At 37.6% G+C, this 19,622-nt stretch overlaps 1 protein-coding gene across 1 annotated transcript in view; it reads left to right on the top strand.

The window, feature by feature from the left end:
• NEB (nebulin) overlaps nucleotides 1-19,622 on the top strand; it is a 223,551-nt gene that overhangs the window by 96,668 nt on the left and 107,261 nt on the right. The window contains exons 61-67 of the mRNA XM_008071077.1: nucleotides 250-561; nucleotides 842-1,045; nucleotides 1,580-1,684; nucleotides 4,580-4,687; nucleotides 6,669-6,980; nucleotides 9,512-9,715; nucleotides 14,694-14,798. Of these exons, the coding sequence (XP_008069268.1) occupies nucleotides 250-561; nucleotides 842-1,045; nucleotides 1,580-1,684; nucleotides 4,580-4,687; nucleotides 6,669-6,980; nucleotides 9,512-9,715; nucleotides 14,694-14,798 (1,350 nt within the window). The remainder of the gene's footprint in view (nucleotides 1-249; nucleotides 562-841; nucleotides 1,046-1,579; nucleotides 1,685-4,579; nucleotides 4,688-6,668; nucleotides 6,981-9,511; nucleotides 9,716-14,693; nucleotides 14,799-19,622) is intronic.

Genomic DNA, 19,622 nt, shown 5'->3' on the forward strand with positions numbered 1-19,622 from the left:
ATCCACTCACCTCAGCCTCCCAAAGGCGCGGGATTACAGGCTGAGCCACCGAACCCGGCGTTTTTTTAAAATTTATATGCTAGAGATTTCACTTATTTTCTAAATGGCTTACAAGATGCATGTATTATATGTAATTTACATACCCGGGAAATTTTATTTTATTTTTTAGTAAATAGGAAAATTTAGGCCAAGTCATTGCTTTTTGCTAAAAGTGTAAATAGGTGACTACCAGTTTTTTTCTCCTTCTAGTTCAAGTACAAAGAGGGGTATCGTAAGCAGCTTGGCCACCACATTGGTGCTAGAGCCATACATGATGATCCCAAGATGATGTGGTCCATGCATGTGGCCAAGATCCAGAGCGACAGGGAGTACAAGAAGGACTTTGAGAAGTGGAAGACCAAGTTCAGCAGCCCAGTGGACATGCTGGGAGTGGTGCTGGCCAAGAAGTGCCAGACCTTGGTCAGTGACGTGGACTACAAGAACTACCTGCACCAGTGGACGTGCTTGCCCGACCAGAATGACGTCATCCACGCTCGGCAGGCCTATGACCTCCAGAGCGATGTGAGTACCGAGTGGGAAATCAGTGAACTAACCACCCTTTGGAGAAGATTGCAATAGGTAGCACCAAGCTCACCAGCCCCTGCAAGAGGTCAAGAGCCTGCTTTCCTTCCTTAGGAGTGTTGATGCTTTAACCCTCCAGTCCAAAATGGAGCATTGTTTGATATCCTGCCTGACCACCAAATGATGTTTTTGAGAGTGCTTTTACTTGATTTTATATCCTTTAAAGGATAATGCATCCCCAGTGCAGGGATAAATATTTATTGACTATTTGTATCAACAGAATATGTACAAATCAGATCTCCAATGGATGAGAGGCATCGGCTGGGTACCCATTGGCTCTCTGGATGTGGAAAAGTGCAAAAGGGCAAGTGAAATTTTGAGTGATAAAATTTATCGCCAGCCTCCAGACAGCTTCAAATTTACCAGTGTGACTGATTCTCTGGAACAAGTGTTGGCCAAGAATAATGCTATCACTATGAACAAGGTAAGGCTTCAAAATTCACACAATCAGGGTGGGGGTTCCTGAAGTTGCATCCACAAAAAAGAGGCATTATTGAGAAAAGAAACAGAGGACTTAGCTCTCTATCAGGCATCCATCAATCTATTTATCTCTTTATCTGTGTATCCATCATCATCTATTTAGCATGTAGCTATCAATCAATCATTTACCTGACCCATGTGTCACTTATATTTTAATATTTACCTCAGTTATTGTTTCATGGTTTTGATAAAATAACATCTTTGTATGGAAAAATAGTCTTTGCATAAAAGGTGCTTACTCTCACTTTCCTTTTAATTGTTAGCATACATTTCAGATTATCAGAAGACATAAATATTTGTTCCCCTGTGAACTGATTACTTGAAAATGTGCATAAAATATATAATGTATATAAAATGCATAACCTTTTATTTTTGCTTATAAAATTTTGTGACCCTGAAATTCCTATGAATTATAATTATGTAATTATAATTATAAAGAAAAAAATTTCCTGATGAATTTACGTATATTCTTTGATAGCGTTTATACACAGAAGCCTGGGACAAAGACAAGACTCAGATCCATATAATGCCAGACACACCAGAAATTATGTTGGCAAGAATGAACAAAATCAACTACAGTGAGGTGAGAACAAATGCTAATTCTCTGACATTTGCGCACTGCTGCTTATTTCAATTGATCCACTTTATGGTGATGTAATAGCAAATGACAGCTTTATAAAGAATCTTTTTTCTTGCTTCATGTGAATAACAACTCTTGCATTTCTCAATCATTATCATAAATGTCAAACTCTATGTAATATGACTTATCATCCAGGAAGCACAAATTATAAAAACGAATAATTTAAGCAGTAACCATAAAATTAAGTAGACCATTTTCTTTTATTAATTTTTAAAGTTAGGAAATTAGCGATAGACCAAGTATACATTTATCTCTCCTTTAGCATAGCCATGGTAAACATATTTTCTGTATTTGATAGATGATTTCTAAATTGTAGTTTAGGGTCAAAATTTAAGATTTTCAAGTAGGAGATTAAAGTCAAAGACTAAAATCACAGTGTCACCAAATAACACTGAAAGAGAGAGAATGAGAATGTGTCGGCACATGTATTAGCAAGCTCATTTCCTTTTCATTTTCAGTGAACACAGGGTTGCGTGCCCCTATTTCAGAATCACAGATGCCTAGGCAGAGAGGTCAGTCTCTCTTCCAGTACAGAGGTGCCCCTCAGTTGGTTGTTGACCTGCCTTTGCTTAAAGGTTCCCAGGGACAAGGAGCTTATGTCATAAGTCAGTCCATTTGTTCTGAAAAATTTATGAGGAAGTGCTTCTGATGTATTGAGTCACAACATTTCTCTCTGCAAATCCATATAGTCCTCTCAAGCTGCACAGAACAAATATGTGCCCACTCCTAGATATGGGGATAGCCCCTGGGGTGCCTCCCACTTCCACCCCAGATTCCCTTTCTAATCTAGACGTCCCAGGTTCCTGGACACTCCTCACAGGACATCCCTGATAAAATGTGACTCTCAGAACACAATACTACGAATGAGGAATGACCGGGATGGAATACAATTAACTGTCATATTTTCTCGAACTCTGGACAATTGACCTCCATTCTGCCCCCCTGTGCTCCTAAGGAACATTGACAGCTATCTCTGCTGGTGCACATGGAACTTGGGATCAGCTTAAAATCTATGACATTTTACGTGGGCTGAAACTAGGATTCCTCTATCCTGCGCTTATGCATTTGATAATTTATCTCTGTTCAAAGACTGACATTTATCTCTATGCAATTTCTTCTCCTTAGACTGAGCCTATGGGCTTAGGCCTGTGGAGATTTTCATGAATTTAAGATTCTGTCACCTGATGTATTAGTTATTTCTCCCAGCGTTGTGCCACCAGCAAGGAATATTGTTTATTTGACAACAAGAGCAACAGTATATTACTCTTCTGTAGAATATAATTTAGAGAATTTGGATAGAATTGCCATTGGCTTAAATAACTTCATTTTGAGATGAGACTGTAATTTTAGGGCTTGTATAGCTAGCTTTTAACTGTCACTAAAAACTAGGAACATCAAGTCCTACTCTCAAATCAGAAAGGATTGAATTTTCAGCTGAACCTGTAATATAGATCCTATATTGTTATAGGAAAGCATGCATTGCATGTGTAGGAATTTCGGGAGAGAAAGAGTCCCTGTATCTAGCCACTCAGGGTTTCTGGAATTCTTGACTCTGTCCTTGCTGAAAAAGCTCAGATACTAGATACTGGGGTGTTAGTTCAGAGGCTTAGGTGTCCTTCCTCCTTTCCCCTGCAAGCCCCTACTCCACCTATTCAGACCAGGATGTGTCCAACAACACTCCCCTGTTAAAAAGAAGAGAATTTTGTTTGGTTTCCTAGTTGTTGTTGAATTAAGCTCCAACTTCTTATCTTAGAATCAGATGTTCATAGTTGTACTCCAGATTCCCCTCAGTCCTCTCCTACTCTGGGACCTCACCCCACTTCCTTCCACATCCGGTGATTCCACTACCCTGTGCTTTGATTTGCATGATTCTCTTTGCCCTTGATGCCATCTTAGTCTATTGGTCTACTCATGACTCAAGGTCCAACTCAAAAGTCACCCCATCTGCCAGAACTTCCCTGATTCTCAATTCACGATAAGTACTCCCTCCTGAAACTCTTCATTAATAATGCAGTTTAACTTTTCAGCAGTTGGTTCCACAGAATATTAGTCTTTCCATCAGTTCTTTCTGGAACCTAAAATAAGAGAGGTTTCTACTTCATCTTTGATTCCCAAGTACTCAGCCCGGTCACAGACATAGGGTCAGTGCAGAATGAAATGTGAGTTGAATTAACTGCTACCATCAACAGTTAATCAAGTCTTTCTCACCTAAACACAGTTTACCACCTTAGGTCTATGAGTTTGAGCTTAATTTTTCCAATAATTTTCAAACTTGATTCATTGTTTAACTAAAAATTTTAAAACAATATGTTATAAGTATATATAGTTACCTGAACATAAATTCTAGACTGGGCATGATGACCCCTGCCTGTAATCCCAGCACTTTGGGAGGCCAAGGTGAGAGGACTGCTTGAGCCCTGGAGTTCAAGACCAGCCAGGGCAACATAGCAGGACCTCATCTCTACAAAAAAAATAAAAATAAAAAAATTAGCCAGGCATGGTGGCATGCGCTTGTAGTCTCAGCTACTTGGGAGGCTGAGGTGGAAGGATTGTCTAGGCTAGGGAGGTTGAGACTGCAGTGAGCCATAATCATGCCCTGCACTCCAGTCTGGGTGACAGAGTGAGATCCCAACTCAAAAACAAAAGCAAAACGTAAGTTCTAAAGTCAATAATAAAGGTGCATTGGCCTCCTTAGCAAACATGCAGGAGGCTTAGATCTCTCAAAAGTAAGATTGTTATGGGCACTATATGCGGAGAACTTAGTGAATTCTTTCAGCTCTCTGCCAGTTTTTGGATATGGATGTCAATATTGAACTGATTTTTTCCCCCCAAATGTAGAGTCTGTACAAACTGGCTCATGAAGAAGCAAAGAAGAAAGGCTATGACTTGCGAAGTGACGCCATCCCCATTGTGGCGGCCAAGGCCTCCAGGGACATCGTCAGTGATGTGAGTTGTCGATTCTATTCCGAGTAGGTGATCCGTCTGATATGGCATTTTCACTGAACTAAATCATGAAAAGAACTTTCCTAGACCTTTGAAAATGTATCCTCATGTATTTGAGGGGGAGTTTTCACAAACCTGATTTTGTGGGAATTGAAAATTCCGATGTTTATGGAAGGGATTTGTAGCCTGTAGGACACAGCATCTTTGGTGAAAACTGGCCCACTGAGAATAGAGAAAGAAAAGATTCATTTGTGTATAAACTATTAGAGTGCAGCTGCAGGCTTGTAGATGCTCATATAAAATTCATCACTGTGCTTATGGAAAAGCTTACAGGAAGTATAACTCATAAACTTAAGTTCTCCCAGTGAGATTTAGGGCCTGGCTTTTATGTAGCATTTTAATTTACAGTGTTTTAAAATGCATATGACACTTGCTATTCCAATTCACTCTGGCAAGATTATGAAAAGAAGATGATTGGTCAGTACCACAGGTGTCTTAACAATAGTTCCTGGCTTTATACCACATACCTCCCAGAGTAAAACCATCATCCTTTCCTGGTGCCTCAGGGATTCTTGAGGAACAGCGCACAACTCTAAAGATCAAAGTTCACTCTTCAAGAGGCGAATGATATGCTGTCCCTTACACCGGAGTATCATGTTAGCTACTCACTTTAGTTTATGTATGTTGGACCTTCCCAGCAAATGAATTTGTGCCAATAATAAATAATGAAATAACCGAGAAGAATTGAGAACTCTGTGTTAAGGGCTTTATGTGCATTATCTCATTAATTGTTCATCATTACCCTATGATGTACATAGCATCATTACCCTATTTTGTGGATTATTTAAGAAACTTGGACTGGGCTCGGTGGCTCAGCCTGTAATCCCAGCACTTTGGGAGGCCGAGGTGAATGGGTTGCCTGAGCCCGTGGATTTGAGACCAGCCCGGGCAACTTGGTGAGACCTTGTCTCTACAATAAATAAAAAATTAGCCAGGCATGATATCATGCATCTGTAATTCTGGCTTCTTGGAAGACTGAGGCAGAAGGATCACCGGCGCCCAGCAGGTTGACACTGGGGTGGTCATGAGTGTGCCACTGCACTTCAGTCTAGGTGACAGAGTGAGACTCCAACTCAAAAAAAGAAAAAAAAAGAAAAAGAAAAAAGAAACTTGCCTAAAATCAAACTCTTCATAGATGGTAAAGTTAAGACTCCAGACAAACTCATTCTTTTCCAATTTACCATACTGTCTCCTGCTGATTCTTCTATTCTTTCCCAGTCAGCAGTCTTTGAGAATAGAAGCATGTACTTTGGATAACTGGCTTAGAGTCCAGAATGAATTCAGTGGACATAAATAATAGAAATATTGGCCCATGTGGACTAGAAACCATGGCCTTATTAGGCACATGCTCTAACCAGTTGGGTTGCCCATCAACTTCAGTATAATTAGTTTTCAAAATGTTGCCAAAATGTTGCCAAAAATTTACACTGCCACTGAATGCATGAATCCAGCATGAAATAATAAATTCTCTTCTGTCACAACTACAGATATTCCTTGACCTAGAGTACATCGTGCTTACAGGAACCAGTTACTCATTTTACTGCTTATTAACACACCATTCCACCAAGGGCGTCCCTTTCCTGGCATGCTTTTGGTGTATAAGATCTAATCTTCAGTTTCCTTAGTTCAAATGGCCTCACCCTGATTTCCACAGGTGACCTTTCCCCACCTTGTGTACTTCTTGTTTCCAGAACTATTCCTTATTGCCAAGCTATAGGTGATTTGGAGTATATAATACAATTTCATGAATTCCATTTATTTTATTGGCTCGATAGGCTTACAGGTTAAAAACATGGATACTGGCTTGAGCTGATGCTTGTTAACAAAAGTCAGCTAAACTATGCTGTAAGCAAGATGATTTTGTACAGACTGGTGGCCTCTAAGAGTTTACAACGAAAACCTCATTTGTGTATTTTCATTTCAGTACAAATACAAAGATGGTTACCGCAAGCAGCTCGGTCACCACATTGGAGCCAGAGACATTAAGGATGACCCCAAGATGATGTGGTCCATGCACGTGGCCAAAATCCAGAGTGACAGGGAGTACAAGAAGGACTTTGAGAAGTGGAAGACCAAGTTCAGCAGCCCAGTGGACATGCTGGGAGTGGTGCTGGCCAAGAAGTGCCAGACCTTGGTCAGTGACGTGGACTACAAGAACTATCTGCACCAGTGGACGTGCCTGCCCGACCAGAACGATGTCATCCACGCTCGGCAGGCCTATGACCTTCAGAGTGACGTGAGTACAGCGTCTGTAACGGAGCTGTGTATAGAGAGGAAGTAAACTGTGTGAAAGTTATCCTTGATATACAATCTTTGACCTACTCAAGTTAAGATTTATTGGTCAGTGAATGAGATTTGAATCAGGGTGTAGATTTATTGCTTTATTACAAATATATTAATAGACTGTATAAGGAAGTGAAATTTACATGGTGGACTTGGTCTTCTAAAAACAAAACTGGAAATACTATTAGAATTCAGGAATCACTAGGAGACATTTTCTTTTATTCCTTGAAGGAAGGCAGAAATATTTTTATTTAAAAAAGAAATTACCAGCCGGGCTCGGTGGCTCAGCCTGTAATTCCGTGCCTTGGGAGACTGAGTTGAGTGAATTGCCTGAGCCCGCGGGTTCAAGACCCACCTGGGCAACTTGGCAAGACCTCATCTCTACAACAAATCAAAAAATCAGTCGGGTGTGGTAGTGCGCACCTGTAGTTCCAGCTGCTTGGAAGGCTGAGGCGGAAAGATCACCGGAGCCTGGCAGGTCGAGGCTGCAGTGGCCGGGAGCGGCCACTGCACTCCAGTCTGGGCGACAGAGTGAGACTCCAACTCAAAAAAAAAACCCAAAATAAAACCAAAGAAATTACCTTGAAATTTGTTTTTGGCTTCCTTGCAAAACAAGGTCATAATTATTAGAATGCTAATAACTACTACAACACTAAATGTTATTCCTATGAAATAAAAGAAATTGTAATTTATGGAATTGTTTCACTGCCACTTTCCCCTCTTAGAGTGTCTCTCTTTATGGACGGGCCACATAGTAATGACAGAATCTAGTACCTATAAGAAGTAGATGCACTACCCTAAATCTGGGTGTGAGAAGCACAATTCCTGCACCATATATTTATAAACATTTGAAGGAACTAAAACATTAGAGGGTTTTGGAGACGAAAACGAATTCATCATAATTATACATTAATTGACTGTTCCTAGAAGCTTACAGCCCACCTGAGAATACACCCACATCTGTTCCATAGCATTCAACATACAGAACCCCGAATTTTGCATTTCTTTCCAAAAAGACTTTGTCTGCACATAAAAGGTAGTTTAAAAGGGTTGAAGTCACCCAGACAGTGACAACATTAACAGACTGCTTGCCATCTGACTGTTGGGGACCTTCTGTAGATTGTCTTCTTCATCCTGTGACATGACCTTCATAACGTGGGAAGTATTTGAAAGTTAAAAAGAACTTTGGGAAGCCTAAGTGGGAGGATTGCTTGAGCCCAGGAGTTTGAGACCAGCCTAGGCATGTAGCAAGACCTTGTCTCTACAAAAAATAAAAAAATTAACTGTGTGGGGTAGTACATGACTGTAGTCCCAGCTACTCAGTGGGTTGAGGTGAGAGGATCACTTGAGCCCAGGAGTTTGAGGTTGCAGTGAGCCATGATTATGTCATAGCACTCTAGCCTGTGTGACGAGACCTTACTCACACACACACACACACACACACACACGCACACAAAACGCAGTCCAGAGTTATAAAATGTTATTATTTTCATTTTGTTATTATTATTTATGGGGCAATAATGAGTCAGCGCAGGACAATTCTAACAGGCTTTTTGTTTAGACTGCAAAATGCCAGTTTTTATTTTCTACTTACTGTTATAAGGAACATTTTTCCAGCGAGCTAAGCAAAGGCTCAATACTGTGGTTGTGAAGTAGTTAAGAATATTTAATGGGTACATAAAAATCTTTAGCAAAAATTTATTTTTAATAAAATGAGAAATAACGATATGGCAAAATATAAAGCATCTCATGCTTCCATCCTAAGAACTGGTGGGGAAGGAACTGGGGCCTTGAACCAATGACAAGGTCATTTCTTGCTCTGAATCTTGGATAGAGTTACAACTGCTGAAGGTCTGCCTCAAGGTGTCATTATTATATTTTAACTTCTCTTTTTAATAAAAGAGCATTACAGATATTTTGAAATATAGGAAAAAAACCCACAGACAGCAATAATCCAACATAATTCAACCACTGGAAAAGCCCACTTCTATGTATAATTTCTCCTCTCATATTATTTCATGTGCTACTTTTAAATAATATATTAATGACATTTCTTCATGTCATCAATATTCTTTTTAAAATGAGGCTTTTAATAGCTGCTGAGTGTTTCATTTGGCTAGGCCTAAAACTGAATGACTGATAGCTGTTGTTGGACATGTGAGTGACTTCTCTTGCTGTGGGTTGGCTTTCTTTTCTTGCACATGGACATTGTTATTATGATAACAGTCACTGAACCAGTTGACAGAAGATATTACTTGTGATCACTTCCCTCCCAACAACCTGAAATCTTTGATAACTTTTTCTTATGGCTAGGAGACATTTCTGGGTCATTTTTCAACACATTCCTCTTTTAGTCTGCCTAATACAGTGAGCTCGTTGTCTAAGAAGAGAAAATTAATTGCACTATATTATTGGTTCTATATGCATCTTTACCCTAAATCTTTTAGTCTTCATGAAGAGTTTCTGTCTTTTTCCTCTTCTCAGAATATTTACAAGTCAGATCTCCAGTGGATGAGAGGCATCGGCTGGGTTCCTATTGGGTCTCTGGATGTGATCAAGTGCAAGAGAGCTGCAGAGATACTCAGTGATAACATCTACCGTCAACCCCCAGACAAGCTGAAATTTACCAGCGTGACTGATTCTCTGGAGCAGGTGCTGGCCAAGAACAATGCACTTAACATGAACAAGGTGAGCCCCAGCTGCCTCGAGCTTTTCAGGATGTCAAAAGATGTTACTGTACCTTAATGATTAGTGGAATCAAAATTATCTGTTAAGATGTGGGGTCACATTTACCTTTTAAATTACATATTTGGAATCCTCTAAATAATTTATGTTATTCCTGGTTTCCATCTTGATAACTAGCAATAGGACTCCAACTTCCAATGGAATAACCTTATATACAGGTCTGGCTTATTTTTTCTAATTAGGACAATGATGAACCTGTTTCGAATTTTTGTAATATCTATTTCAAATGATTTTTATTAGCATCTTATTTTATTTTATAGCGTCTATACACAGAGGCCTGGGACAATGACAAGACTCAAATTCATATAATGCCCGATACACCAGAGATTATGTTGGCAAGGCAGAACAAAATCAACTACAGCGAGGTAGGGGCAAAATTCTGTGATGATACATTATTTTGTTGTTGTTTGTTTGTTTTTCTGTACTTACTTTTGTGGAGATTCTTAGGCCTGAGCTATCACGGTGCATGTGGCTCTTTCATGTGAACATAGCCTGTCCAACCTTTCAAATCTAGGCTGAATGTTATATTTTATAGGACCCCACAGGCAAAGGGAAGTCACATTTTCTTTTCAGTTTATGGCCATTTCTAGTGGGAGTCAGTGGGACTGAGCAGTATTTTGGCATTTCATAGGATTATCAGATAAAACATTAGCCCATTATTTATACTAAAACATTATTTGTTGTTTATCTGAAAAAGTTCAACTGGGTGTGCTATATTTTTATTTGCTAAATCTGGCATCTCTACCAAGGAGGCCTCTACTAATGTGCACCTCTTTCTCACCTGAGACTTGAATAAAACTAAAAAATAAAACAGAAGTAGACATAGAAGTCAAAATCTCACTTTTTTTTTAAACTACTAAAGTTAGGCTAAAGGACACATTTGTATGAGAGCTAAGTGAGCCTCGAAGTGAACATCAGAATTAGAGAGCAGGTGATCTGCCCCACATCCCTTGGAGGTGAGGCGCTGCTTGTTCTTGGAAGGGAGATCTGAGCTGAGCATGCCTGCCAATTCCATATCTACCCAGTAGATACATCAGTAAATCACTGAACCTCTTGGACAGAGTGAAAGGACAGAGAAAGGCCATGGTTAAAATCATTGAAAGAAGATCTCAGGCATGAGGAAGAACTGTTCTTCATCAACAATACCGATTACTGATTTTTTTCAAATCAAAATTGGAATGCAATTTTAATTTTATGGATGCATGTTTTACTAATAGGGCATAACCAAAATTTTGAAACTTAAAACTGTGATTATAGTCAAGTTAACTATGTTCTAACTTACACACTAATTTTTTGAAATATTTTAAGCATTACAAAATATTACATGTCATAACATTTTAAAGTAATAAGAATATAAGCAAAGTATATATTCATATGTAATGACTAATGTTAAGCATATCATTCTGCCATTTCTTTTTCATCTAGCAGTATGTATAAATTGATGCTTTGTTCATCTGTCTATTACTAGATTACACTAATTCATGTTGAGATGTATATCATATTTATATATGATATATACTAATGAATAATAATACATGATGCATTTAATATATCAATGTATATTAATATTCATTGATATATCTCATTTGTTTCCAACACATAGTGTTTTGTGGTAGGATATAGTTTATTTGTTCCCCTCTATTGCCAGAAACTTAGATTGTTTCCAGTTCCTATCCCTTTTTAAATTATATGGTATAAGCCATCTGATAATCTCCAAGTTGTTGCTCTCAAACATTTTGCTTTACCGCTTCGGCTTTCTTTCTATAGAGTCTGTACAAGCTTGCCAACGAAGAAGCAAAGAAGAAAGGCTATGACTTACGAAGTGATGCCATCCCCATTGTGGCAGCCAAGGCCTCCAGGGACATCATCAGTGACGTGAGTAGCAACACCTCAGATATTGACATGTATGGAGGAAGTGGGAAGATAGGATCACTATTACAACAGGCAGATTCATCTGGGTGCCTGTTAGAGCAATTTATTGACCTATTTTTCTAAATAGAAAAAATGTTTTTCATTTGAAAAAGGAAAAGCTCATATTTAAACTTCAAAAAACTTTAAAATCCATGTCCCATGGGGGGAGGGGTGTTCTAAACTTGAGTAAAACATTGAATTTGATTCTACAACAATTTTGAGAAATTCATCTCCATATTTTGAGCGTGGAGCCTTACAGAAATAAGAAAGTGCCAGAAGAGTTTTTAAAAAATACCGTGGTTGCATATATCGGTTTTATGTCGGATAAGAGCTAGTACTGCAAAATCTAGAAACAATCTACCTTTCTCCAAGCCTGCTCTGTACTGTCAACTCTTTGAAAAATTACCTTAAGTGCTTCCTTTTGAGTTCTTTTAAATGAAAACAGAAAGACACATAACCAAAAATAACACAAAAACGAACCTGTTTTCTCTTTCTACTGCCTCTGAATAAAGTGGGTTCTTTGGTGGAGAATTCAGAGTTCTGAAAATATATGTTAGGATTGGTGTGACGTAGTTGCCTGAAGTAAAGAGAAAATATCCAGGGTCATCCCTTACCACCACCACCTACAAAATGCTTTTTTGTAGGTTATAGTTCATTTTCTCACTTGTGGAATCCCAAACAAACCTCAGTCAAATATGGTCTCCAACAGAGCAGGGCTTATGGGATGGAAACATAATCCAGTCCATTTCAAAGAGTCAAGTGACCCAGTAAAAGTCAGCAGAGTCAAATTGGGTAGGTTGGGTGGGGGGTGGGGGAGTGGGGAATGAAATGATCTATGTGGGTTCAGGAATAGCATTCTCAAATCATATGTAAGATTTCTGGGTTAGTGATTTCACTGGCCCAAGATGAAGAAAAGGCATTATACAATACCAATTAATCTTTGGAAAAGTGCTGCTTCCTTTGTCTCCAGGGACTTAATGTCTGAAAACCATAGAAGTATACAATTTGACCTGGTTTCCTATTGAATCATTCCCTTTAGGCTATGCTGTTAAACTATTTGATTTCCCATGAGACTATGTCTCGTTAGATTATTGCTATGAAATCTAATTGCAGTTTAGAACAAGAGATGAGCTGATATTTAGATGATTCCATTTCTCTGTAAGAATTAACAATTTTAAACTAATATTAATGAAACTTTAAGATTTTCCATTCGTTTTTATTTTTTAAATGACCACCTTTATTTTAGTACAAATACAAAGATGGTTACCGCAAGCAACTTGGCCACCACATCGGAGCCAGGGACATTAAGGATGACCCCAAGATGATGTGGTCCATACATGTGGCCAAGATCCAAAGTGACAGGGAGTACAAGAAGGACTTTGAAAAGTGGAAGACCAAATTCAGCAGTCCAGTGGACATGCTGGGAGTGGTACTGGCCAAGAAGTGCCAGACGTTGGTCAGTGATGTGGACTACAAGAACTACCTGCACCAGTGGACGTGCCTGCCTGACCAGAATGATGTCATCCATGCTCGACAAGCCTATGACCTCCAGAGTGATGTGAGTACTTGAGATCCATGGCAACCATGCCCATGATAGTAACACATAGTAATACATGGACAATGATCTAAGATTAGCTAGAGCCCTCAGAAGGGATGACATTTCTTCCCTCTGCTCCTCTTTTCTCTGGATCCCTCTGCTCTATACTTTTCTTAGAGAGAGAGAAAACATAATACCATGAGACTATATGCAATTTGGCCTTCATATTTTAAAAGACACAGACATGAAGTTTGACTAGCTAAGCTTTCTGGTCATTTTCTTTCATTTTGAAATCAAATGTCAAAACAAGTGCAGTAATACTTGCTTTTATATTTAATCTCTCCAGAACATTTATAAATCCGATCTCCAGTGGCTGAAAGGCATCGGCTGGGTCCCCATTGGGTCTCTGGAAGTGATCAAGTGCAAGAGAGCTGCAGAGATACTCAGTGATAACATCTACCGTCAACCCCCAGACAAGCTGAAATTCACCAGTGTGACGGATTCTCTGGAGCAGGTGCTGGCCAAAAACAATGCCATCAACATGAACAAGGTGAGTTTCCAATCTGGGGAAACATAAAACCGTACTCTATGTCATTTAGAATGCCTGTGGTTAATTAAGGTAGTCTTTTTTTATTTCATCCAATTAAATTCAAATGCAATGTATAGTGATTTGATTGAGTTCTCTACTCTGTTACTTAACAATTTAAAAAATAGATGGGAAAGGCAGAGGTGGAAGGATCACCTGAGCCCAGCAGGCCGAGGCTGTGGTGGCTGTGAGGACCACAGAGTGAGACTCCAACTTAAATAAATAAATAAATAGATGTATGGGGGCATTTCTGCTTTGCTATCTCTTGTGAAATAGTCAGAGTTAAAAAATAGGACAGCTATTTTGGATTCAAATTGTTTTAAGTCTATGGGAGTTAGTTATATGTGGTTTGGGATCAAGGTTCCTTTCTCACTGAGTACATATTTAGGAAAGCATAGAATAAATAAGTAAAATGCAAATCTCCATAACATTTATCAGGAAGTGAAATCTAGAGGTGGCATATCCAAGTACATTCGCAGGTAATAAACAAACTAGTAACAAACAGCATCAAACAAACAAAACCATGAAATTGTTACTATAGCCACAGTGCAGACATGGATGCATATATATGCGTGGGAAATATTTGCTTCCAATTTAATCGGGGTGGGGTGACCTGGTTGTGTGTGTGTGTTTGGTTTTATATATATACATATATATATATACACACACTACATATATATTTTTCTTTTCATATATTGGCATTCATTTATATTTAGTTATAATAAATATCCTATAAAATCAACGAGGTTGAAAAGAATGTTAACATACAGCACACAGGACAGATAACAAGGAAGCTGGCTTTCAACTTTGCTGTGATTTTTTTCATTAGAAACTTTTGTTTATAATGAACTGTTTTTCTAATTCATTAACCTTTTTATTCTTCACAGCGCTTATACACAGAAGCCTGGGACAAAGATAAGACCCAAATCCATATGATGCCTGACACACCTGAAATTATTTTGGCAAGACAAAATAAAATAAATTATAGTGAGGTAAGACCATTTGTTTTATTCCTTTGATCTGGCCACATTGCCTTTTGCTGATGTAGGTGTCAGAATTATGGGTTTAATTTTCATGTAAGCCAATTAACTTGGTTTACTTTTTGTATGTCCATTACCGTACTTTGAATATACATGTCATCATGTTCAAAAAATAGGTAGATAGAAAGATAGGTAAATAGATAACATAAAAAATCTCCATATCAGGAGTAAGGAAAAAAAACCTTTAAAGTCAGCTATGAATGGCTGAAACATAATTTTAATTAAAAGTAATTATTGCCATTTATCAAATTAACACTTTCTTCAAATTTTGCTCTGTGATTTTGTTTTCTTCAATTACCTCTGTAAAATGGGATAAAAATGCCTAATTTGAAGAATTCTTATGATGACTAAATGAGGCAAGAAAAATATATGTATATCATTCCCAATGTGGAGTCTGGTACAAAATAGTTGCTTAATAAAATCGAATTTCTTTCCTTTACCTCCAAGTCACCATGAAAATTAGATTTATTTAACATGTTTAAAATAATTTGAGTTTTATTTACAAGAACTAAAATGAGAATTCTTAAATTCACCCATTTCAAAATTGCCTGAGGACAACAAAATCCATTCTTTTATGAACTATCTCCAGCCTCGCTAAACTTGTCATTGCATATCTTTGCAGTTCAGAAATACTGGTGCATAAATAGCATCTTGCTAAATTGCTCTTGCCAAAGTCAAGAATTTATATAGTTGATTCAAAAAGTATACAAATTTTTCCACATGTTTATGTGTCTTCATTTTAAAAAAGGAACACAAGGTTTTCTTCAGTTTGAGAACACTGGAAAATTTAAGTACCCATTTTCAAGATTTGACCAAAAAGTCAAGAATTTATATAGTTGATTCAAAAAGTATACAAATTTTTCCACATGTTTATGTGACTTCATTTTAAAAAAGGAACACAAGGTTTTCTTCAGTTTGAGAACACTGGAAAATTTAAGTACCCATTTTCAAGATTTGACCAAATTTATTATTTTACCCATATTAATTACTTTTGCTTGTACCTATATTAATTACTTTTTACTGTAGCGCTAAAGAGGAGGCACACGTCAGATAACCACAACAAGTAAAATGAAGAGGATGTGCTTTTGCTTCCTCCAGCATTATTAAACAGACCAAAGAATGAGCTTGATCATAAATATTTGATTGGCCTTAGCTTCAGTCGCGTTTAAGCTTTGAATGAGCAATTTTTTCTTGGTCACAGAGCTTCTCAGTTGGATTAGTTTCTCCTGGGCGGCTTTTCTTGCCCAAGGCACATAAAGTTAGTTTCCATCCCAGACAGTAATGAAACTCAAGTCTCTCCCATGTGTTTACATTGGGGGAGTTGAGGTAGATTTTTTTTTTCTTTCAGACTGCTGAGAGAAAATTGGGCTAAGTTTTAATTCTAAAATCTTCAGCTGGATTTACTTTCTTTAAAATTGCATGATCATCCGGGCTTGGTGGCTCAGCCTGTAATCCCGTGCCTTTGGGAGGCTGAGGTGAGTGGATTGCCTGAGCCCGCGGGTTCGAGACCCCCCTGGGCAGGCGAGACCTCATCTCTACAATAAAATCAAAAAATTAGCCGGGCGTGGTAGCGCGCGCCTGTAATTCCGGCTACTCGGAAGGCTGAGGCGGAAGGATCGCCGGAGCCCAGCAGGTCGAGGCTGTGGTGTCCGGGAGTGGCCACTGCACTCCAGTCTGGGCGACACAGAGACTCCAACTCAAAACAACAACAACAACAACAGCAACAAACCAAAACAACAACAACAAAAAGTGTATGATCATGTCAATTCTCCAAGGACTGTCTTCTAAGATTAGATTTCAGAATGGTCCACTTGAATCTCTTCTCACGCCATTGCCAGTGGTACCTTTGTTCCATCCTTCACTCCATAAATGTAGAACAAAACAAAACAAATGCCTCTTATTTTTTCTCTTAAGTTCTTATTTACCTGTTCTAATTCTCTTGGGTAAAACGCTTTAAAATGTAATCTTGATGATAGCTAAAAGTGCTCTCTTCTTTGAAGTGCTGCACCTTTTTCAAATGTTGGAAGAATTAAGAATTCTATTTGTTTGTCCTGAAGCCATGAAATGATTCAAGCACATTTTTTCTCACTTACACTATTAAAAAATTTTAAGCATTTATTATTCAAAGGAAAATATAATCGAAATATTTGATGCTCCGAATTCAAAAGAAACATTTCTAGAAATTTTTAAGAAAAACAACCTCTGAAATCTATCTCAAAGATATTAAATTTATTCTTATTTTTACTTTAGCGTTTTCTTGTAAAAAAAATCTCATTTTGAAAAGAATGTAAACTGATACATCTTAATAATTCACTTTATAAACATAATAACGTCCCTCTACAACTCTTAAGTCATTGACCAATTAAGTGCCTTACTATTATATTTAAAATCCAGATACTATTCCAGTATTTTTCTATTTTATTTTAATTTAAAGATGTGGGGTAAAATTCAGCATTAGGTATACAAGTGGTCATCATACAGGTAAAGTTTGGTCTTCCCTTTTGTCCCCACTTTGCCTGGTTTGAGATCAGGTACACTTATTTATGTTGTATCCTCCACCACCACCACCCGGTAGTGTTGTTCAGGGTCTGCTTATGAGTGAGAACATGTGGTACTCAGTTCTTTGTTTCTGTGATAGGTCACTGAGTCCATCCAAGTCACTGTGAAGTTCATGTATTTTTCCTTCTTTATGGCTGCATAATACTCCATTGTATATATGTACCACTTTTTTTTATCCAGTCCAGTTTCGATGGGCAGCACAGTTGGTTCCATGTTTTTGTTATTGTGAATAGTGCTGCAATAAACATGCATGTGCAGGTATCTTTTTTATAGAATGATTTGAGTTCCTCTAGGTATATTCCCAGTAGGGGAATTGTGGAATCATATGGGAAGATCAATTTCTAGTTCTTTCAGAAATTGCCACACTGTTTTCCAAAGAGGTTGTACTCGTTTGCATTCCCACCAGCAGTGTAGATATTCCAGTATTTTTAATTCAATCTAATTTGAGAATGGGACATAACAATGCCCCATTTTAATTATTTGTGCCACACTTTTAAAGGATTTAAGATTTTCTCTCTTCACGACCTCAAAAATACAAAGTATATTGAGTAAGATAAAGTAGAAAAATAAAGCCTTATAGAATTGTAGATCATTGTTGTTTTTTCTCTAAAACCACAAGGTATTTCTAAATTCTTTTCCAGGACTATATACTGATACTACGTCTGCTTTTTCCAACTTAATAAATCTTTTAATGTAGGAAACTAAAATTAACATTAAATTATTCACAGACTGACTAAGGGCTGACTAAGGGGTATAATACAGAGATAAACTGCCTTCAAACCTCAGCTACCTTTGAGATTACACAAAGGCTTTCCAAAGAGTAATCCGACATGGATTGTTTTAAACAAATTAGTTGATTGAGCTTCAACTTCCATACATACACTCTTCTCAATTATCTGCCTGAGAATGCCCCTGTGACTTAAGTGGTGCCTCACTTCTTTCAAAGTCACTCTTAATTCACTTGAAAACAAAAAGGCACCATTTCAAGATGAGGAAAGAAGCTAGACAACAAAATGCCCCTCATTCTCTTGAATTCTAGGTAGAAAAATGACATTCCTATAAAGAACATAATTGGCACAGTTGGTGAAGTGTGAATATTCACTATATATCAGACAATAAGAGAGAATAGTATTAGGCAATAATATCGTATTAATATTCAGTTTCCTGAATTTGATAAATATTTGTGGTTATATAAAAATTGCCTATATTCTTAGGAGATACAGGGTAAAGTGTTTAGGGAAGAAGACCATGATGTGTATAGTTTTCTCTTAATCAGTTCACAGTTGAAAATAAGAAGAAAAAAGAAATATATACACATATACACACACCCATAGACAGAGAAAGCAAACGTGGCAAAAATGTTAATAAATTGGGTAGTTGGCCGTGAATTGTACTATTCTTGCAACTTTTCTGTAGGTTCAAAACTTTTCAAAATGTGGAAAACATGCATTTTAATATTTTATGAAATATTTGACTAAGTATGATCATATATTTTATTTTTTTAAAGAAAAAGAAAAAAATAATATCCACCCCAGTAGCTACTGATTCATGCCTGAGAGTATGAAAACAAAACAAAGTTCTGCCAAGCAGACAATTTAATTCATTAATACCCATCAAAACATTTTTATTTAAGGCACTGTGAGGTACTGTAAGTCACAAAAATCTCATGAAAAGACTTTTTTGTGTTTAAGGATTTTTTTTACCAAAATGTATTTTTATTTTGTTTTGACTTATTGAATACTAGTATTAGCAACTTTTTAAAATTTAAAAGGTATTAAGAAAGTATGGAATTGGTCAAAATTTGTGTAAGTGGTTCACAAACAAAAAGGGCTAGATTGTTGAGTTAGAGGATTTATTTAATGCATGGTTCTCAAACTATGGAGCGCCTGTGCTTTACCTGCTGTGTGTGTCTGTCTTACCACACAAACTGGGCAGTGGAGTCATTTTCTCAATTCACAGAAAACATTTATAAATAGAATTTTATCAATGTTGGGATTTCTGACTTCTTATTCTTTGGTACATGCTGTCCCCATGTCTGTAACAATTTTCAGCAGCGGACAAAGTGAGTAAGTAGGGAGCAAATTAATATTAGCAGAGAGATTCTGAAACAATGGTGCATCCTTAGCTCAGCATTGTTTGATTATGGACAGATGCTCAAAGTGATAGAATTGCTATATGATTACGTGATTCTTTTCTCAGCTGGTGAAATTGTTTCTA

This window comes from Carlito syrichta, unplaced genomic scaffold, assembly GCF_000164805.1.
Source record: "Carlito syrichta isolate Samal-C Ts95f unplaced genomic scaffold, Tarsius_syrichta-2.0.1 Scaffold314111, whole genome shotgun sequence".
NCBI classification, from domain to species: domain Eukaryota; kingdom Metazoa; phylum Chordata; class Mammalia; order Primates; family Tarsiidae; genus Carlito; species Carlito syrichta.